Raw genomic sequence first — 22,945 nt, 5'->3', positions numbered from 1 at the left:
CTGGGAATTGAACTCAGGACCTTTGGAAGAGCAGGCAATGCTCTTAACCTCTGAGCTATCTCTCCAGCCCCGCTTATATAGATTTTTGATGAATAAAAATAAATATGAGGACATGTTTCACAGCCGGGGTCTGTGAGTCTCACCTAAGGAGCTGCATGGATTGTAGCTCGAGTTAATGGCTAACAGTTGAGTCCCAATAGCCCAGCTAGTTTAAATTCTTTCAACCTTAATGTCAGGAGATGTGTTCACAGGAGTGTATCACAGCTGAAACAAAGCTTTGAAAATAACAAAGTTAGACTAAGATCTTTTGTTAAATAACTTTGAGGTGAAACCCAAGAAGACAAACTAAAGTTTTAGAGAGGCACATAGTTGAGTGAGGAACTCTTTCAGGTCAAGGAACAAGAACAAGACAGCCCAGTTATTGCTGGCTGACATACTCTCCTTGCTAGGTTTGGTTGATGACCAAAGGTGATTATTAATTCCTTATACCCATTTCTACCCTCAATCCCTTGATATAAAAAAAATCTGTTAATGAATGGGTATGCACCCTAAAGTAGAGCTGACTGATTCTTTTTTCTACATGGGTTTGTGATTCCTTTACGATTCCTTATAAGATTACCTTTCAAGATAAGTAATAAAGTATTTGGCCCTTTCTTTCTTTGTAACTGCAAAATGCAGCCTGCCAGTAAAAGACCTGACAAGAACACCTTGCTTGCCCAAATGGTTAATCAATAACAAGTTGCCTGGGTATGAATGCATGTGGGTTCTTGGGATAATTTGTTTTTGACCTGTAACACAGAAAATGTTTAATCATGTGAGGGAGATTAAAAACATGTTTTCACCTCTAATCATTCACTTGAGAAATGGAATGCAACCATTTTGACTCATACTGCCTGGAAGATTCTCTTGGGAAAAAAAGCTGTAAAACAACATGTGATAGTGAGAGAAAAAGAAAGAATAAAGACGAAGAAAACCATCGAGAGTTTGTGAGTGCCTTGCTCCCTAACCCCCCTCAGATAGAACGGATTAGTTTCATGGACTCCGTGGATTCCGGTCAGGATAATCAAGAAGACTGCCAGGGAAAGAGGCGGCTCTTCTCAGGGAATTGCCCAGAGTGCACCAGTCCTCCTGAGGATGTCCAGAAACCAGAGGCAATCCTCTAATGGTCGCCATGGACAGGAGCTCACGGAGCTGCAGTCCACTGGCCATGGTCAGGAAGAGGTGAGGAATCATAGTTCCTTAGTTTCCCTGATGTATTTTTCTTTGTGTTTGTCTTTCCCTCTGAATGGGTCAAGCAGGATCTTTTTTTTAACTATGATTCAAAGACATGAGTTTATGGCCTTCTCTATAATATGGATCTCAATACAGACTACATTGGCATTGGTTACTCAGGAAAAATTAATCAAGGATGAATAGAGTAAATGTTCCAGAGAAAGTCATTTTGACATCTCTCAGCTCTGTCCCCCATTTTTAAACTGGGTTATTAGTTTTCTTGATGCCAAGGTTTTTTGTTTGTTTTGTTTTGTTCAGTTATTTATGTATCTTAGATGTTAGTCTCTATCAGACGTGTAATAGGTAGAGACCCCCTCCATTCTTTAGCCTGTCACTGTGTGTGAATGATAGTGTCCTTTGCCATACGTAAGCTTTCAGTTTCATGAGGTCCCGGGTATTTATTGTAGGTCTTAGTGCCTCTGCTATCAGTGTTCTGTTCAGGAAGTCTTTTCCTGTGCCCACGAGTTAAAGGCTGTTTAACTTTCTTTCCCACCAGATTCATGTATCTGGCCTATGTTGAGTCTTTAATCCATTTGGAATTTTGTGCTATTCAGTTCTGTTGTAGGTGGGTCTTCTGTCTATGTGTTACTTTCATTGGTCAAATAAAGAGACTGCCTTGGCCTTTGATAGGACAGCAGCTTAGACAGGCAGAGTAGAACAGAACAGAATGCTAGGAAGAGGGGAAGTGAGTCAGATGTCATGCCTCTTCTCTCTGAGACATACACAGGTTAAGATCTTTCGTGGTAAGCCATCACCTCGTGGTGCTACACAGATTACTAAATATGGGTTAAAGCAAGATGTGAGAATTAGCCAATAAGAGGCTAGAACTAACGGGCCAGGCAGTGCTTCAAAGAATACAGTTTCCATGTAATTATTTCCAGGGCTAAGCTAGCCGTCCAGTAGCTGGGCGGGACGGAAAGCAGGCCTGCCAGCAACTTCTTCTACACAGTTAGACCAGCACCATTTGTTGAAGATGCTCTCTTTCCCCCAGTGCATATTTTTGGCTTTTTTTTTTTTTTGGTCAAAACTCAGGTGAGTGGACTTACATCTGGTTCCTTGATTCAATTCCATTAATCAATATATCTGTTTTAATGCAAATACCATGCTATTTTTATTGCTATTCATCTGTAATGCAACTTGAAATCTGAGGAGGTGAGACCTCCAGTGGGTCTTTTATTATTCAGGATTGTTTTAGCAGCCCTGCTATTGTATGTGTGAGTATTTTCATATGAATCTGAAAATTATGTTTTTCAACTTCTGTGAAGAACTGTGTTGCAATTTTGATGAGGATTATGTTGAATCTATAGATTGTTTTTGGTAGGATGGCCATTTCACTATAATATTTTTACTGATCCATGAGCATGGGAGATAATTTTGATCTTCTGGTGTCTTCTTTAATTTCTTCAATGTCTTTAAATTTTTATTATACAAGTCTTTCACTTACATGGTTAGAATTGCCCCCAAGATATTTTTGAGGCTATTATTAAAGATACTGTTTCCAATTTCTGTTATCATTTGTATATAGGAAGGCAAGCCAGCCAGCCTGTTGTCAACCTGATATATAGACTAAAGTTATCTGAAAGGAAGGAGCCTTAATTGAGAAAAATGCCTCTATAATATCGGCTATAAAGCATTTTCTTGATTAGTGACTGATGGGGGAGGGTCCAGCCCATGGTGGGTGGTGCCATCCATGGGGAGGTGGTCCTGGGTTCTATAAGAAAGCAGGCTAAGAAAGCCATGAGGACCAAGCCAGGAAGCAGCATTCCCTCCATGGCCTCTGTGTCAGCTCCTGCCTCTGGGATCCTGCCCTGCTTGAGTTCCTTCCTTCAGTGATAAACAACAATGTGGAAGTGTAAACCAAATAAACCCTTTTCTCCCCAACTTGCTTTATGGTCGTGGCATTTCATTGAAGCAACAGAAACCCTAAAACAGAAGGCTACTGACTCTGCGTGCTAATTTTGTATCCAGCCACTTTGGTGAAAGTGTTTATCAGCTGTAGAAATGTCCTGGTGAAATTTCTAGGTTCTTTTACATATGAAGCCATATTACCTGTAATAAAGGTACTTTAACTTCTTCCTTTCCAATCTGCAGCCCCGTGATCTCCATCAGCTAGTTGTCTTACTGCTCTAGCTAAGACTTCAAACACCAGATTGAATGAGTATGGAGGAGGGGAGAACCTTGTTTTGTTCCTAATTTTAGTGGAAACACTTCGAGTTTCTCTCCATTTAAGTTTATGTTGACTGTGGGATTGCCTTGAATTGTCTTATTATGTTGAGACATGCCCACTGTATCTCTAGTCTCTCCAGGACTTTTATTATGAAGGGACATTAAATCTTGTCAAAGACCTTTTCTGCATCTAACGGTATGAACATGGATGTGGTTTTTGTCTTTCAGTCTGTTCATGTGGTAGTATATTTTGGTTATATTTGGGATCTTAGCTGTCCCAGTAGAATTGAAAATTTACATATAGGAACAAAATGAATAACTTGGGAGCTTTATTGCTAAGTATTCATTCTTACAAATTATCTTCAAAGCTATAAACAGAGACAGATAAAAGAGAAAGCCTCTTAGCTCACTGTGTATCACAACCTACTTTATATTAATCAGAGGGATTTCCATTGATAGTACCTCTGCTAAAGCTATTCTACAAGTGATCGCTGTAGATTTGTGTGCGTGTATGCGCACATGTGCGCGTGCCTGTGTGCACGTGTATGTGTTTGTGTGTGTGTGTGCCTTCACGTTCTCCACACGGGTCACGGGTGTGGGGAGGACGCAGGCCAGTGCTGCAGTGGAAAGTTCTGTGGGACAAGTTGTGCTGGAGGTCAGGTAGAGGTCCAAGAAGTAAAAGATTTCTGCAGAAAAAAACACGAGTAACAATAACAGAGCAGTTATTGGCACCGGTAATCTGGGAGTCAGCACTCAAGGAAGCAGTGGCTTTTAGCGCCACCTGCAAGCCCACGCCACACACCTTGTAACAGGAAACAGTTATAAATGGTCCCGAGTCACACACCCAGCAAATGGCAAGGCTGGAAACTAAACTAACTCTTTCCTTTACCACACACCAATGACTTTTATCCAACTAAAGAGTTTTCTCCCCACAAATACACACCAGAGGGAGAAAGTAAAGCAACTCTTGGGGATCCCTTTACACTGGACTGAGCTCATAAGACCAGTCAGGCTGCATGCAAATGCAAATTCCAGGCAGCTTTAAAGGGAGCCTAAGTTACCGTATATGGTTGTCTTGTCTTTCCCACTCGAATAATGGCTGCTATCGTTAGCCTATGCTTTATTGGCGTGGTTTTCAGGAACTACCAACACTTACAAACGAGTTTCTTCTTATCAGTTTAATGTTACAGAGTCACCATCTCAGACCACCCCGTGCTTGTTTTAACTAAGGGAATGTGCAGGCGGCTGTACCTCCCCGGCTTGTCGGCTTCGCCTCTGCTGCCTTCCTCCCTCACTGGTGATTGCGCCATCCTTTCCCCGTCCTGGGTGGACTGTGCACAGGATAAGCAGTCTTCCTGTTCAAAAGAAAGAGAAAAGGCCAAGAACTCAACAACCTGCATATTTCTCAACTGCACTGGCATCTTCTGAATGGACCTGTGACCAGAGCATGGGCACAGGGTAAACGATGGTCCCTCTCCCTCCAGATGCTGCCCCTACTGTGTAAGGCCCCCTACTGACTATCACCATCGCACAGGCTTCTCCTTCCATGCCTCCCCTTTTCTGGGACCTTTGCGTCCATCGCTTTGTCGCATTTATCATGACACTTGTTTCCATTTGCAATTGGTGCTTGGTGAGCCAGGGCTCTTTGATTCCATAGCTAGAACTCTAGGATTTAAATGGACTGTTTATAGAATTCATAAGCCGGCTTTTCACTGCTAGAGCCGGCTTCCTCAATTCCTGTCCCAAAGTGCTGGAGAACATTACAAAACTGTGCATTGTGCATGGAAGAAACTATTTTAAGTTCATATTTAGTCAACAGGAAAGCAACTGGCAAGCCATGGTGGCAGCTTCTTCCTCATTGGTTCTGTTGACAAGGCTATCCGTACATGGTCACTACACCTGTTCCTCAAGGGTGGCCACTCCCTCGCCCGCAGTGGCTTGCTGCAGGTGGTAACACACTGGCCCACTGTGGTGGTATCTGGTCTCCAGAGCGTTCCCTTCTGAATGAGACAACCATGTTGGCCGATGTGCTTCAACAGGCCATTAGAGGAACCAGACAATAGATGCTCCGGGGGTTTTTGCAGTCTCTAATGGTCCAAACCACTTACATCTCAAGATTCCCTGTCTCTTCTGCCCCATGTTTTGTGGCAAATGTCTAGAGTTAAGGAAGCCAAGCTTCAAGAGCACACAGTGAAGATCTTTCCAATGACGTCAACATTCCCTCGAGGTTATGGAAAATACTCATTTAATTCAATTGTATTTAAGGTGTCAGGACCCCTGGTGCCAATTCCTGGCACCCACGCTCCCAGTGGGACACTGGGGAAATTTACCTGTTTGTTTGTTAAATGTTGCAATGTGTTTGCATGGTTTAATTACATGAATTTCTTCTTAGGAAAGTCTAGACATTTGTCTTTCAGTAACTTCTTACCTTGGTTAGTATACTGCTCATAGTACTTTTCTTCAAGCTAAAAGGCATTGTTACTATCAGCGCCAGCTTGGGAATTGCACTAGACATGGCCTAAGGATAAGTTGTTACGTCTGGAATCTCTCCCAAGTTATGGAACATTGGCAAACACATTGATGAAGATGAGGAAATGGCTCTGATATCTCGGCAAGAATTAGTTATAATCATTCTAATCCAGAAGCGGCGAGGGCATGGGCCACCCAAGGATGCAGGCGATCTGAAAATGGCAAGGGGACTCCAGAGAACACAAGATCCCATTGCCTCTGGGAGACCAAAGGAGGCATTCATGATTCATGTTACCTGAGAACTTTAGCAATTCCTCTCACTAATAACTTGGGGAGGACTAAAATCTGCAGCCCCCCAAACCTCACGTGAGCCTGCTGCTCAGTCTCTACTACAGCACCCATACTTGCTTCAGCCTCTGCGGACAACACAATTAGATTTTACTCAGAAGCATCCATGCCAAGAATATACGTATCTGCTGACACCTTAAGGGTACACCGTGGCCTGCTCTCCCCAGACCAGAAGAAATCAAGTCAGTGTAGCCTTATTCAAGAACGAAGTCTGTTCCCCTCTTAGTCTCCAGAGCCTCAAGAACCACCTAAGGGCAATGCCAGTTACCAGCAAAACATGGAAAGGCTGCAAAGTCTAAAACAAGAAAAGATCTCAAGTACAAAGTCAAGTCCAGCTATAACTCTATCCACATTTATGACCTCGCAGTGGTTAAATTGTTCATTGCGGCTATAATCAATGATTACAACTTCACTGTAGTTTTCTTTTCATTTGTTCTGATGCTAGATTACTCCTTGAAATTTTTGTTGTCTTAGCCATACTGTTAGAATATAAGCATTAATATTTATTTTCACAAATCAAGGGTCTCAATCCAGAAAGCCCTTGAAGTACTAACAGAAGTATTTAAGACAGCTTTTGCCATTATTAGAAGACTCTGCACACATTCCTAACAACTTGGGCAATACGTTCTCGGTCCTCTGTGATTTACACAACCAAACTGATCTTAGGCCCAGGCACAGCATACTTTGACATCCTGAATAAGAACAGCCTCCCCCCAGATTCACAACCTTCATGAGGTTCTATTCCATCAACATGATCAAGATTTTTGAGCCCCTGGATGGACAGAGCCTGCATCCCTGCTCAGCAGTGAAGAGGCTTCATATACAGTTCTTTTGTTTGTTTGGTTTGGTTTTTCAAGACAGGGTTTCTCTGTGTAGCCCTGGCTGACCTGGAACTTGCTTTGTAGACCAGGCTGGCCTCGAACTCACAGAGATCCGCCTGCCTCTGCCTCCCAAGCGCTGGGATTAAAGGCGCCCGCCACCACTGCCCGGCTCATATACAGTTCTTACAATCAAGGGAGAAAAGCCTCAGATAAAAGGGTACTAAAGGGGAAATTGAGGCAGGATATAAAGATGGGGAAATTAGTGGAGCCAGCAAAGGGAAAGGAAGCCCTGGTCTAGACTCTCAGGAAATGGCAGTCAGGTGACCCAGGCCTCCCAACACAATCAAATCAGTGTGAAGATTGTTTATAGAGAGACAGGGTTTTGTACAGACACTTCAAATAATACTGTTCATATAGCGATGAGCCAAGCTTAGACCTAAACGAATGTGAGCTTCCAGTTTACCCTTCCCGTGTCCCAGCTGTTAACCTGCAGCTCTGAGAATCTCACAGTTTCATGAACTTCACTTATAGTCAAAGTGTATTTCTCAACCCCCTGTGACCTGTCAACAGGGATTCCTTTGACCTTGTGACTTAGAGTGTTTTCACGTCAGCCTCCAACCTGCCCAATCACAGCCAGGAGCTATTCACTTAAGATTCACTTAAGATCTCATTTACAAAAGATGGGGCAAGTATTCCTTACCGTCTTAGATGGGATTTCTTTTGATGTAATAAAACACCAAGACCAAAACTAACTTGGAGAGGAAAGTTTATCTTACAACTTGCAAGGAAGCCAGGGCAGGAACTCAGAGACCTGGAGGTAGGAACGGAAGCAGAGACCAGGAAGGAGTGTGGCTTCCTAGCTGGTCAATCCCTGTTGCTCCATTCATTTTCTTACATACCCCAGGAGCTCTTGCTCAGAGGTAGAGCCACCCACAATGGGCTGGGCCCTCCCCTCCCACACAAATCATCAATCAAGAAAATGCCCACAGGTTTGCCTTTAGGGCAATCTTATTTTCTCAATTAAAATTCCCTCTTCCCAGATATGTCTAGGTTTGTATCAAATTGACAGAAACCAGCCAGCACACCAAACCCCTGAACAATGTCACCTCAGAAGCCACCAAGATTGTATATAGGGCTATTTGTAAAACAAGTCTGACTCTTCATTGAGAAAGGCCACACACGTTTTCAGACTATTGTTCCGTCTCCTAACCGACCCCCTCTTTGAATTAATGTTTGCGCATAAAAATCTATGTTAAAGCCTCTTCCTAAGTTAACTTTGCTATTAGAGTACAGAGAGAGAGAGAGAGAGAGAGAGAGAGAGAGAGAGAGAGAGAGAGAGAGAGAGAGAGAACACAAATTTACAGCACATGTCCCCCACTCGGAGCTGAGGACCAAACCTAGCCCTTATACTAGCCAGGCAAACACCCCACCACTGAACCAAATCCCCAGAGCCCCAAATCAAAAAGTCAGCATGACAAATCAGCTTTTTACCTTGGCATCAGAATTATATCTGTCCTCTCTTGTTGCAGAACTGGGGCCTTTGGAAAGCCTGCAGAGCAAAGACTACAGTGAGAGGCGAGCTGGATTTTTTTTTAAGTCCTAGTAAAAGTAAGCCATCTAGTTTTTGTTTTATTTTGGTTTGGTTAAGTTTATTTGAGACAGGGTTTCTCTGTGTAACAGCCCTGGCTGTCCGGGAACTCACTCTGTACACCAGGTTGAGATCTGCCTGCCTCTGCCCCCTGAGTGCTGGGAGATTGAAGGTGCGCACCACCACCACAGCCGAGTGCTGGGAGATTGAAGGTGCGCACCACCGCAGCCGAGCGCTGGGAGATTGAAGGTGCGCACCACCACAGCCGAGTGCTGGGAGATTGAAGGTGCGCACCACCACAGCCCAGCGCTGGGAGATTGAAGGTGCGCACCACCGCAGCCGAGTGCTGGGAGATTGAAGGTGCGCACCACCACCGCAGCCGAGCGCCGGGAGATTGAAGGTGCGCACTACCGCAGCTATGTGGCAGGTTTTATTTGTTTCTATGTCGACTTCTGAAACAATCAAGCTCGCAGGTTCCTCTTTCTGCTTCTACTTCTCTCAGTCTAGAATGTTCTCAAGGAACACTCCCTCTGGATTCCACGGTCAGGAGCAACAGGATAATCTATTTGCACAATGTCCTCTCTTTAAAGATGAGCTGAGGGTTCAAGGACTGGCTCTTGTTGCTTTTGCTGCCTGAATTGCCCCAGCTGAGAAAACCCTTGAAAACGTTAATCAGAAGTCTAAATGTAGAAGAATCAAAGGAAAGTCTGTCCGTTGTTATTGGGCATCTCTTGCCAGAAAGAAAGCGTCAAACATTAAAAAACTATAAACGCCGGGGGCTGGAGAGATGGCCCAGTGGTTAAGAACACTGCTCTTGCAGAAGACCCAGCTTTGATCCTAACAGTCACCTGGCAGTCACAGCTGTGTGTAACTCCAGTTCCACCCTCTTCTGGCCTCAGTGGGCATCGGTCATGCAAGAGATTCATAGACATACATGCAAGCAAAACACCCGTACATATAAAAATAATATTTAAAAAACTGAAAAAAAAGAACAATATTGAGGGAGAGAACTCAGGAGAAGATAACCACATTTTCTGCTAACTTTGACATTAAAAAACCCAAACAACCAATAAGACCACGTAAAGCCGGAACACTATCTATACACTTTGTGTGGGTCTAACGATTGGAACGGAAGAGTGGTGCTCTGATCCTAAGTAAAGGACTTAACCCTCCTGAGACAGGGCCTGGGGGTCTATCGCAGGGGAGACCATACCTGGCAGATGCGAATCTCAGTTCAGTCGCCAGTGCTGCCAAAGTCAAGGTCCTAAGATAGAGAACTCTGTACCTGTCACTCCTCCAACCTAGTCCAGTGTTTGCTTGGCTTCTGGTCCATGAAGTCCACTAACTCATGGCCATGCCACAGACTGGACTGTGAAATCTCATTGGATATATAAGGATGGGGTGGTTATAACTACTAAAAATATCAACTTGAAGCTAGCCAGTATTGTAATATAAACACTTACACTTGAAAGGTTTCAAAAACAGTGTAACTCTGTGCAGTTGCTCCGTAGACATCCACCAAAGACGTGTCTGCACCCTGCTGGAGAAGAAAGCCGATCATGTCTCTGGACTGAGCTCTCACAGCATGTATGAGGGCAGACCTAAAACAACAAATGCAATGTTACCCTGACACACTTTATTAGTCATACAAACAACTATCTGAGTTCCCCTGTAGCCTGTGTGTTAGAGTAGTCATTAGCAGTTAAGAACAGACAAAACCATGGGGGCGGGGGGTGTCATTCACTGATCTTTGTTATCTCTAATGCTAAAGGGGAGAACCCAGAGCCCTCCTGCGCCACTGCTGTGCCGCTCAGTAGAATTCCATGCCATGCAGGGGCTAGTGCTATGCCTAGATCATTTACCTGAAGTGGGCGAAATTAAATGAAGAAGTCTCCATGACTTCCCCAGCCTGATGTAATAGACCATAATTCATAGTCAGCAACAGGCCAAACAAGGAACAGTTATTGGTGTTATTTCAAAAGTTATTAATATAAAATATTAGTATTAAAGATAATAGCAGGTTGGAGAAATGGCTCAGTGGTTAAAAACACTTGTTTGTTCTTGCAGAGGACCTGGGCTCTGTTCTCAGCACCCACATAGTGGCTCACAACCATATTAGCTCCAGCTCCCAATGATCTGACACCCCCTTCTGACTTTCTTGGGTACTAGACATGTATGTGGTACACAGAAATCTATGCAGACAAAACATTCATAAACATAAAAAATAAATAGAACTTTAAAATTAAAGATAATTTTTGGTAACAGTGATTTGGTTAATGAGGCTGACTACCTTGAGCTAGGTGCTGATATCAATGCTATATAGACATGTGAAAACAACTCTTCAAGAATATTATCCTGATTTTGGCAGACTAGAGAGCTAGCTCCGTAGCTAAGAGCACTTGATGCTCTGGTAGAGAAGGCCCAGTTTCAGACCCAGTTATGATGGTGCAAAGCTGTGACCCCAATTCCAGGGAATCCGAGGCCCTCTTTTTGTCTCTATGAGCACTAGACAGACAAATGGTGCACATGTATCCATTCAAGCAAAACATTCGTGCATATAAATAAGATAAATGATAAAAAGGAATATATCCTTATGTTCATCTCAGAAAATATATTTGGTGATAAGTAATATTTGTGAGGCTATGCATTAATCAGGAAGGCACAGATAAACCCAGTCTTGTGAGGAGGAAGCTAAATCGTCTTTATCCATCTCTGAGAACCTGCTTTCATTACTGGACATTTACTCGGGTGGAGTTAGGTGAGTTCCTCTGTACCTGCCAGTCCAATGAGTAGACATCGGCTGAAGTTTTAATGGCTGAGGAGTTGGCCCGAGGAGGTTGGACCACTGAGGTGATTAGATCACATGGTGCTAACGGCATCTGTATATGAATTCATTTGTGAGATTGTTGATAGCTTGTCTATTAGGATGCGGGTTCTGGGGAAGGACCTGGGTCACTAGGCTGTGTCCTTTGAAGGGTTTGCCTTGTCAGGGTACCCTTCTGTTTTTCTGTGTCCTGGCTTTAAGGAGATGAGACCTTCCCCTGCTTCATGCCCCCACTTCCTGTCATAATCTACCTTGCCTCTGGCTCCAAGGTAACTCTAGCCCACCGTGGATTGGAGCCCGTGAAACTGTGACGCAAAATAAATTTTTCCTCCATTAAATGGTTTCTTCTATATTTGGTCAGACTAGTGACAAGCTGAACACATCAACATAAATCAGAGAAGGACAGGGAGACATTGTCAATAATCTAATTGGAGATGATCCAACACTGATATTCTTCAAACAAATCAACTTAAAGCAAAGAGCCATCAAAGATATAAGGCAATTTTCAAAAGTATTTCTAATACAGAATTTTAGAGGAAATGTATGCAAGAGACAGAGGTGGGAAATAATGTAAAATTGTTAAGAATTTCATTGGAATCTTAAACTAGCAGTTTACATTTCTAAAAATAAGGCTAATATGAAACTATTTTAGTTAATATAAAATCATATGACTAAAAAGTCGGCTTCAAGTAACAAAGATCAGTCAATATTAGGAAATGTGAGCCCTGCCATAGTTTTGTGTGTGTGTGAGAGAGAGACAGACAGACAAAGTTGAACAGTTAATTTCTACCTACCTGTTAATTTGTTTTAATGTGTTTCCTCTAAGTGTAAGCTAAATTCTTGTGAATTTAGTATTGATGTTTTAAACTATCGCAACCACTCTAGAATGTTGGAAGGACTGAAAAGGGTTTTGAAGGTACCTCTTGTAGTTATCCAGGGCGTTTATATTGGCCGCGGCCCGTAACAACAGCTCCACCATCTCCAGTCTGTTTTCCAGCACCGCCAGTATAAGCGGTGTGTAGCCATTCTGTGAAAACAACAACAGTTGACAACTCCCGCACAAACTGGAGTCATCAGAGGAAGGAGCCTCAGCTGAGGAAATGCTTCCTTGAGATCCAGCTGGAAGGCATTTTCTCATTTAGTGATCATTGGGGCAGGGCCCAGCCCATGGCAGGTGGTGCTGGTCCTGGATGCTATAAGAATCCAGACTGACAGCGGAGAACTGGACAGAGCTCCCAAAGTCCAGTTGAAGAGTGGGAAGAGTGGGAATATGAGCAAAGAGGTCAAGACCATGCTGGGGACACCCACTGAAACAGCTTACCTGAGCTAATGGGAGCCCACAACTCTGGTCGGACAGGGAAGGACCAAACTAGACCCTGTGAATATGGGTGACAGTGTATGGTTGGGGCAGACTGCAGGGCCACTGGCAGTGGCACCAGGATTTTCCCAATTGCTTGGGCAGACTTTTTGGAACCCATTCTCTTTGGATGGACAGCTTGCTCAGCCTAGATATAGCAGGGAGGGCCTTGGTCCTCAAAGCAATGTGCCTTGCCCTCTCTGAGGAGTGGATGTGGGGGGGTGGAAGTGATGGGAGGAGGGGAGGGAGTGGGAACTGGGATTTGTATGTAAAATGAAAAAAGTTTGTCTCCTTTTTATAAAAACTAAAATAAAAAAAGAAGGTAGACTGAGCAAGCCATGGGAAGCAAGCCAGTCAGCAGCACTGCTCCATGGCCTCTGCATCAGCTCCTGCTCCAGGATCCTGCCCTGCTTGAGTTCCTGTCCTGACTTCTTTCTTCAGTGATAAACAGCAGTGCTAAACTGTAAGCCTAATAAACCCCTTCCTCCCCAACTTGCTGGTCCTCATGTTTCATCACAGCAAAAGAAATCCTAATGCAGACAGATTGGTACCAGAAGTAGGGCATTGCTGGACAGACCTGACCATGTTTTGGTGAGGTTTGTGGAAGGAATTTGGAACTTTGGGCTAGAAGTTTGAGTGTTAAGAGTTCGGGGGGGGGGCGGGGGGAGGCTGGAGAGATGGCTCAGCGGTTAAGAGCATTGCCTGCTCTTCCAAAGGTCCTGAGTTCAATTCCCAGCAACCACATGGTGGCTCACAACCATCTGTAATGAGGTCTGGTGCCCTCTTCTGGCCTTCAGGCATACACGCAGAAAGAATATTGTATAAATAAATTAATTAATTAAAAAAAAAAAGAGTTCTGTGGGGCGTTCTGTGGAACTTGGAAGATAAGAATGTTGAGAAAAGTGGAGAAAATGGAGGCCCGGCCTGTGAACTTCAGAGGCAGTATTAGACTCTACCAGGGCCATTTGCTGTTTTGAATTAAGATGCTGTGGTTCTGGTTAGCTGGGGCTGAAGAGTCAGCTGAGATTAACATGATACCCGAACTACTGAAGCAAAATTTTGCTGTAAAGGGACAGTTGATGATGGAGCTAACAAATTAGTGGTGATTGAGACTAGCTTCACTGAACTCTTCTGGTGAGTGTTTCCTGAGAGCACAGGGAAGCTCTGTTCCAGAGGTGGCCAAGGTTGTACCACATGTTGGTAGCCAGACTTGGTAATGTGTAAGGATCACCCAGATGATACTGGTTTTGAAGGCATGAAGGGTCATGGAGAGCAGCTGAGGCTTGGCACTGTGAGAGGCCATTGGTGCAGGTGCAGCCTCGGTGCAGTCGAAGGCCCAGGCTAAAGGAGCCATGCAAAGAAGTTGAAGCCTTACACCATGAAGACAGCCTATGAGAGGCTATTGGTGAAAGTGCAGCCCAGTTGCAGCAAGAGGCCCCAGCATTTTGGAGATGCCCGTGCTGGAAGACCAGCAGCAGCAGTGGAGTGGAGCTAACTGGAGCCTAGAAGATAAACTATGTGTGTTGCAGAGGGCAGAGCTTGGGAAGTGACCCAGGTCCTTTGGAGGAGTCCAGAAGATCACCAGTGAAACCCAGATAGTTGGACATTGAATTGTTTATGCTGAAATACTTAAACTTTTAAAAGAGATCGGCTATTTCTTATTTTATTTTATTTAAATAATATTTTTTATTTATTTTACATACCAACTGAAGTTTCCCCTTCCTCCTCTCTTCTGGATCCCCCCCCACTTCCCATCTACGCCCCTCCCCTTCTACTTCTCCCCCATCTCCATTCAGAAAGGGACAGGCCTCCCATGGGCCTGCACAAAGCATGGCATATCAGGGTGAGGCAGGACTAAGTTCCTCTCCTTGCATCAAAGCTGGGCAAGATACTCCAGCATGGGGAACAGGTTCCCAAAAGACAGGTCCTGATCTCTCTACTGGTAGTCTTACAACGAGACTAAGTGACACATTGTCATACACATGCAGAAGACCTAGATTGGTCCCATGGAGTCTCCCTAACTGTTAGTCCAGAGTCCATAAGCTCCCATGAGCTCAGGTCAGTTATCTCTGTAGGTTCCCCCATCATGACCCGCCCTGGCTCATACAATCCCTTTTCCCTTTCGTCAGCAAGACTCCCAGAGCTCAGTCCAGTGCTTGGCTGTGAATCTCTACCTCTGCTTCCCTAAATTACTGAATAGAGTATCTCTGATGACAGTTAGGTAATCAGTCTGATTATAGCAGATGGCCAGTTTAGGCACCCTCTAGTATTGCTAGGATTCTTAGCTGGGGTCATCCTCTCTCATTACTTCCCCCTCCATCCAGCCTCCAACCCAGCTCTTGATCCCTCAAGTTCCCATTCCTTCACCCCCACCCCAGTTGATCCAGGAGATGTCTCCTATTTCCCCTTCCCAGGGAAATCCACGCATCCCTCTTTGGGCCCTCTTTGCTATCTAGCCTCTCTGGGGCTGTGGATTGTAGGTTGATTGTGGAAGTTCACAGTGACTATTCCCATCTTGACTCAAGATCAAAGAGTTCAAGTTTGCCAAGGCCAAATGACAGGATTTTAGCCAAAGGTGTGGTCACTAGATGTGTTTTGACAATTAAGGAGATGATTGCTTTTGTTTGTTCCTTGAAACATAGTAAGGAAGTTTTTTGTCCTTCCCTTTTTGGGGGTATAAAAGGACAATGAGAAATAAATTCGAGGTGGCTACAGTATTTACTGAGAGCCCTCCTGACTCTGCCTCTTGTCTCTTTCTCTTTTCAGTCCTCACTCCCCTTTACAGGCATGTTCAACAGGTCAACAGGTCCTGACAAAGGAGACCTAAAAACAGGGGCTAAGTGAAAGACAGTGCAGGTGAAAGGGGCTCAGATAATAGCAAAGAGGAAGCACTGTGAGTAACTTGGAGGAAAGCTGTAAATACGGGGAGGGTAATAGTAGCCAGCTGTTTGTACATTTGCTTAAAGATATTTTAACACCCAGAGGAGCTGAAGTAGAGTAGCAGCAAGCACAGAAACTTTCCGAGTTTATAGAGCAGGTGTGCCTTTAGCTTTAGCACGGGACCTTGGATGCAGACACACGCGAGAGAATTGGAGTGAAAATCCAACAACATGATGAATTTGATCCTGGAGGAGTCCCAGTGGATACTTAGTCTGTGGGCACTTATGTGGCACAGTTTGGATTTGTGCCCTGAATGGCAGGAGGTATTTCCCTCTGGAACAGTTAGAAGTGAAGCAAAACCCTCCACACTGCCAGAGGAGCTGTTTGGTGATGATCGGTTTGACTGCTGGGCTTGAGGAAGAAGCCCTTCCTCACTTCTGACCATGAATGACGAGAGGTAGAAACCTTGTGGTGAGATTGAGCCGGAGCTAAAGGGCTTGAGAGATGTGGTACTATCCTTTAAAATAAAAATGAGATTCTGCAAGTCTTTTCGGAAGGGCACTCTTCTGCCTACTGTAGTGGCTGGTTTAGATCCACTTAGGGGGCTGTCTATGTTGCAAAGACCTCCTGGAACATGGCAACACTCACCGTTAGTCATGAATTTCATCCACAGGCTGGTATTAGAGCGGCAGTTAGCAGGGAAGAGGATGTGCAAGGTTTCTGATGATTCCAGTGATGGAGCAATTGGACACTCAGGGAAATTTAGTCAGGGTGTATGCGTCAATCCCATTTAAACAACTCAAGGAATTTAAAACAGTCTGTTCTCCATATAGGCCCCCTGCTCCTTTTACACCAACTCTGTTAGAAAACATGGCTGTAGAGATCTTGCCTCCCGGAGATCAGAAACAGATGGCCAAAGCTTGCCTGTCAGGCAGGGACTACCTGTTGTAGAAAACTGAATTTGCTGAACAAAGTCAAGTCACAGCTGAAATAAAGTGGTCCCAATAAATTCCCGTTACTTTTGATATGCTCGCTGGAGAAGGCACTTATCAGGAGACAGATCAGCAGTTACATTATGAGGTGGCCGTGTATGCCCAGATCAGTGCAGCTGCCAAGAAGGCCTGAAATAAGTTTCAATCTTCTGGAAAGTATACTGAGGACTTGTCAAAAATAAGGCAGGAACCTGATGGCTTATTTTAGGTCTTTGTCTCTAGGCTAATGTCAACAACGGGCAGGAGAATTGGGGATGGAGAATCTAGGCCTTTGCTAACAAGCTAGTGTACGAGAATGCTAATGCTGCCTATCAGGCTGCTTTGAGACCTTTTAGAAAGAAAGACAACATCTCTGATTATATTCACCTTTGTTCAAATACTGGGCCCTCATACAGTCAGGGTTTAGCCATGGCTGCTACATCACAGGGAAAAATAGTTAAGGATGTTCTCTTCTGATAAAGAAATCAAGGCCTAGGGAGAGGGAGAACTAACAGATCTCCTGGAAGTTGCTTTGGGTTTAGTCAGATGGGGCATGAGATCAAGCAGTGTCCTGATAAAGGAATAAGCCTGGGGACCAAAAAAAGAGAAAAACATTGGGCTAATGGATGTAAATCAAAAAAAGATGGCCGAGAGAATCCCCTGCAGGGAAATTGGCAGAAGGGCCTTCCTCAGCCCCCCCCCAAAATGTTATGGGGCAATTCAGCAGTCTGACCCTCTACAAGGAAATCCATTTAGGGTCTCTGCAGAGCGACCCCAGACAGTGCAGTATTGGGTATCAGCTCTTCCATCTACACAGCTTTAGCTCCCCAAATGGGGGTGCAAGCACTCTCCACTGGTGTTTATCTGTCTTTGCCAAAAACTGGGGAGAAGTAGTACTACCATGCAGCTCCCAGCATGATTGACACTGGTTATGAAGGAGAAATCAAGGTTATAACTCACTCACCTAATAGAATTTCTGTGGTAAAGACAGGCCAGAGACCTTCACAATTAATTTTACTTCCCCAAATGCAAACAAGAAATCAAGTTCAAAGAGGTAAGAGAGGAGAAGTTGGGTTTGATTTATCTGATGCCTATTGGCTACAAGTCATAGGTCTACAGTGCCCAGAATTCACTTTGTTTATAAATGGAAAGAGCTTATCTGGCCTCTTGGAGACTGGTGCAGATGTGTCTGTTATCACTGCCAGTCAAGGGCCTTCAAAGAGGCCAAAGATGGAAACTATTGCACAGCTACAAGGGATTGGTCCTGAGCAAAGTAACAAAAGACTTTCCTGGAAAAATGAAGAAGGCCAAGAAGGAACTTTTTGGCCATATATTGTTCCCCACTTGTCTGTAAATTTATGGGGTTGAGGTGTTATTAGCCAAATTGGAGTGAATTTGTATAGCCCCAATGCAATTATTGCTAGCCAAATATTCCAACAAGAATTGCTACTCAATCAGGGCTAGGCAGGGAGAATGAAAGAAGAACTGATCCTATCATGCCTAGCAAGAGACCTTCCAAAGCAGAATTAGGATATTTTTAGGAGAGGCCACTAGAAACCTGTACTCAATGCAGACCCTACCATATGGAAAAATGAGGAGCCTGTAAGAGTGGATCAGTGGCCTCTAACCAAAGAGAAGACACAAGCTTCCCAGCAGTTAGTGCAGGAACAGCTGAATAGTAACCATGTTGTACACTCTAATTCTCCCTGGAATTCTATTTTCCTGATTAAAAAGAAATTTGGGAAATGGAGATTAGTAATACTTTACAACCTGGATTGCCTTCTCCTATAGCCATACCAAAAGATACCTATAAAATTATTTTAGATTTAAAGATTATTTTTACCACCCCTTTGGCTCCTCAAGCTTGTCAAAGATTTGCATTTAGTGTTCTACCAATTAATTTCAGAGAGTGTATGAGGAGATATCATTTGAAGGTATTGCCCCAGGGTATGGCTAATAGTCCAATATGAAATTATATATTATTCATTATATAGATATTTTGCTTGCCCATAAAAAAATGAAGGAGTTTTACTTGCAACATATGGACAGCTTCAGCAGGGCCTTGCCCATGGAGGGTTATTAATTGCCCCAGAGACAGCCACCTTTTCAGTATTTGGGGATATTTTGTATCTTAAAGAAATTAAGCCTCAGAAATTGAAAAATAGAAAAGATAATATTCAAATTTTAAATGATTTTCAGAAATTACTGGGGGATGACCCTATTTGAAGTTGTCTATGGAAGATCTTGAGCCGTTCAGTGAGAGCCTTAAGGAAACAGTGATCCTCACTTCCCTAGGCATCTTACAGATGCTGCTAGTGGCTCAGGTGGAGCATGCCACTCAACATCAGCAATGTACGCTAAGTTCATTATGTTTCCCACATGATATATTCCAACAGCTGTGTTATGATGAAATGGGCAATTATTGTGGTTGCATCCACCTGTTTCCCCAGCCCAAGTGTTGAACCCTTATTATGAAGCAGTAGCTTGTTTAGTACAGAAAAGCCAGATAGAATCTAGGTGATATTTTGTAGCAAAGTGTAATTAATGTTCCTTATACTAAAAAACAAGTTGTTTCATTATTTCAAAATAACGATTCTTGGGCAATTGCTTTTGCTCAATTTTTGAGCCAAGTTGATATTCCAGATAATTGATTGTTGCAATTTTCCATAATTTTCTGAGAAATTGCCATACTGATTTCCAAAGTGGCTGTACAAGTTTGTACTCCCACCAGCAAGAAGAGTGTTCCCCTTACTCTACATCCTCTCCAGCAAAACTTGTCATCAGTGTTTTTGATCTTGGCCATTCTGACAGGTGTAAGATGGTATCTCAGAGTTGTTTTGATTTGCATTTTCCTGATGAGCATTCCTTAAATGTCTTTTGGCCATTTGAGTTTCTTCTGTTGAGAATTCTCTGTTTAGACCTATACCCCATTTTTAAATTGTGTTACTTGATATTTTGTTGTCTAGTTTCTTGAGTTCTTTTTGGAGATTAGCCCTCTGTCAGATGAGGGGTTGGTAAAGATATTTTCCCATTCTGTATGCTGTTATTTTGTCTTGTTGACTATGTCTTTGCTTTGCAGTTTCAAGAGGCTTCATGTATTAATTGTCGATATCACTATCTGTGCTACTGGTGTTATATTCAGGAAGTATAGTCTCCTATGCCAATGCATTCAAGGCTACTTCCCACTTTCTCTTCTATCAGGTTCAATGTAATTGGATTTATGTTGAAGTCTTTGGTCCACTTGGACTTGAGTTTTGTGCAGGGTGACAGACATAGATCTATTTGCATTCTTTTACATGTAGACATCCAGTTATGCCAGCACAATTTGTTGAAGATGCTTTCTTTTTTCCATTGTATAATTTAGGCTTCTTTGTCAAAATCAGGTGTTCATAGGTGTGTGGGTTTGTGTCAGGGTATTCAATTTGATTCCATTGATCCACATGTCTGTTTTATGCCAATACCAAACTGTTTTTATTACTATACCTCTATAGTAGATCTTGAAGTCAGGGATGGTGATACTTTCAGAAGTTCCTTTATTGTACAGGATTGTTTTAGCTATTTTGGGTTTTTTGGTTTTCCATATGAAGTTGAGTACTGTTCTTTCAAGGTCTATGAAGAATTGTGTTATGATTTTGGTTGGTATTGCATTGAATCTGTAGATTTACTTGTTAATATTGCAATTTTTACTGTTAATCCTACCAATCCATGAGCATGGGAGATCTTTCCATTTTCTGATATCTTCTTCAATTTCTTTCTTCAACAATTTAAAGTTCTTGTCATACAGGTCTTTCACTTGTTTGGTTACAGTTACCTGAAGATATTTTATGTTGTTTGTGGCTATTGTGACACTTGCTGTTTCTCTGATTTCTTTCTCAGCCCATTTATCATCTATATATAAAAGGACTACTGATTTTTTTTTAGCTAATCTTGTATCCTGTTACATAGCTAAAGGTATTTATTAGCTATGGGAGCTCCCTGGTAGAATTTTGCGGGCCACTTGTGTATACTATCATATCATCTGTGAAAAGCAAAAGTTTGACTTCTTTCTTTCTAATTTGTATTCCCTTAATCTTTTGTTGTCTTATTGCTCTAGCTAGAACTTCAAGTACTGTAGTGAATAGATATGAGAGAGTAGACAACTTTGTCTTTTTCCTATTTTAGTGGAATTGCTTTTGAGTTTCTCTCCATTTAGTTTGATGTTGGCTGTTGGCTTGCTGTATGTTGACTTTTTATGTTTAGGAATGCTTCTTGTATCCCTGATGTCTTCAAGACCTTTATCATGAAGGGGTGTTGGATTTTATTGAAGGATTTTTCAGCATCTAACGAGATGATTGTGTGGGTTTTTTCTTTCAGTTTGCTTATATGGTAGATTACATTGACAGTTTCTTGTATGTTAAACCATCCCTGCATCTCCGGGATGAAGCCTACTTGATCATGGTGGATGATGTTTCTGATATGCTCTTGGATTAAGTTTGCCAATATTTTATTGAATATTTTTGCACGAATGTTCATGAGGGAGATTGGTCTGTAATTCCCTTTCTTAGTTGTATTTTTGTGTGGTTTTGGTATCAGGGTAACTGTAGCCTCATAAAAAGAGTTTAGCAGTGTTCCTTCTGCTTCTATTACATGGAACATTTTGAAGGGTATCAGTATTAGCTGTTCTTTGAAATTCTGGTAGAAGTCTCTGCTCAAACAATCTGACCCTACGCTTTTTTTTGGGGGGGAGGCTTTTGATGACTGTTTCTATTTCCTTATGGGTTACAGGTCTATTTAATTTGGTTATCTGGTCTTAATTTAACTTTGGTATGTGGTAGTTATCAAGAAAATTGTCCATTTCTTTTAGATTTTCCAATATTGTGGAGTACAGGTTTTTGAAGTATGACCTGATGATTCTCTGATTTCCTCAGCATCTCTTATTATGTCCCCTTTCTCATGTCTGAGTTTGTTAATTTGGATATTGTCTCTCTCTCTCTCTCTCTCTCTCTCTCTCTCTCTCTCTCTCTCTCTCGTTAGTTTGGATAAGGGTTTGTCAATCTTGTTGATTTTCTCAAAGAACCAACTCTTTGTTTCTGTAGGGTGAAAGGGTCAACTGGAACAGAAAACCAACCAATCCCTGGCACCCTGACTCTAAACCTAGAGCCAGTGAAAGAAACACAATTGACTTTGAAATCAGAGCCATCTCTTCCCCTAACTGACCAACTGAACCAACTGATCCCTGAGCAGGAAACTAACCAAGCACTGAACACCCTGACTCTGAACCCAGAGTCAGGGAAAGAAACACACCCTGCATCTGAAACTGAGCCAGGAAAAGAAACACCCTTAGACCAAAGAAAAATGCCCTGATTCTGAAACCAGTGTCAAAGAAACAAACTTTTTTCCTAGAATCAGAGTCAGTGAGAGAAATATTCCCTGGCCCTAAGATTAGAGTCAAAAGGCTAAAAAGGACCAGTGAAAGAAGTACAGTTTGGCCATGAAGTCAGAGCCATCTCTGCCCCTGACCAGCTAAACTAACCAATCCCTGAGCAGGAAAAAACTAACCAATCCCTCTTCTTCATGAGAAAACTCCACCCCAGCTTCCAGAGCTGTCCTATTGCAGCTCTAGCCCCCCCCTCCACCCAGCTGTCCTACTGCAGCTCTCCCCCTCCAGAGCTGTCCTATTGCAGCCCTTCCCCTCCAGAGCTGTCCTATTGCAGCCCTTCCCCTCCAGAGCTGTCCTATTGCAGCTCTAGCCTCCCCCTCCAGAGCTGTCCTATTGCAGCTCTCCCCCTCCAGAGCTGTCCTATTGCAGCCCTTCCTCTCCAGAGCTGTCCTATCACAGCCTGAGCTAATGGGCCAATCAGTTTATAGTTAATGTAGACCTCTGTGTGATTTCTTTGGGACTTAATGACTGTGGGAACCAGGCAGGACAGAAACTCAGTCAACAGTGTCCCATAAGTTTGGGTGTGTTGTACATTCATTTTCATTGAATTCTAGGAAATCTTTCATTTCTTTCTTTCTTGACCCAGTAGTAATTCAGTTGAGAGTTTTTCAGTTTCCATGGGTTTGTAGGCTTTCTGTAGTTTGTGTTGTTGAATTCTAACTTTTTTCCATGTTGATCTGATAAGATACATGGGGTTATTACAACTTTTTTGTATATGTTGAGGTTTGCTTTGTGACTGAGTATGTGGTCAGTTTTAGAGATGGTTCCATGAGGTGCTGGCTGAGAAGAAGGTATATTCTGTGTCTGGGTGGAATATTCTATAGATGCCT

The 22,945-nt window shown here is 43.1% G+C and overlaps 1 protein-coding gene across 1 annotated transcript in view; it reads right to left on the bottom strand.

Annotated features, from left to right (window-relative positions):
• Positions 1-22,945, bottom strand: part of LOC126500851 (ankyrin repeat domain-containing protein 36A-like) — a 151,818-nt gene that overhangs the window by 125,869 nt on the left and 3,004 nt on the right. Inside the window, 4 exon segments of the mRNA XM_050141091.1 lie at positions 4,690-4,793; positions 8,568-8,625; positions 10,128-10,265; positions 12,409-12,515. Of these exon segments, the coding sequence (XP_049997048.1) occupies positions 4,690-4,793; positions 8,568-8,625; positions 10,128-10,265; positions 12,409-12,515 (407 nt within the window).

This window comes from Alexandromys fortis, unplaced genomic scaffold, assembly GCF_014885135.2.
Source record: "Alexandromys fortis isolate MF-2015 unplaced genomic scaffold, M_Fortis_MF-2015_v1.1 scaffold_7, whole genome shotgun sequence".
Classification (NCBI taxonomy): domain Eukaryota; kingdom Metazoa; phylum Chordata; class Mammalia; order Rodentia; family Cricetidae; genus Alexandromys; species Alexandromys fortis.
Note: the sequence above shows the minus strand (reverse complement) of the source record. Positions and strands in the feature narration are given on the sequence as shown.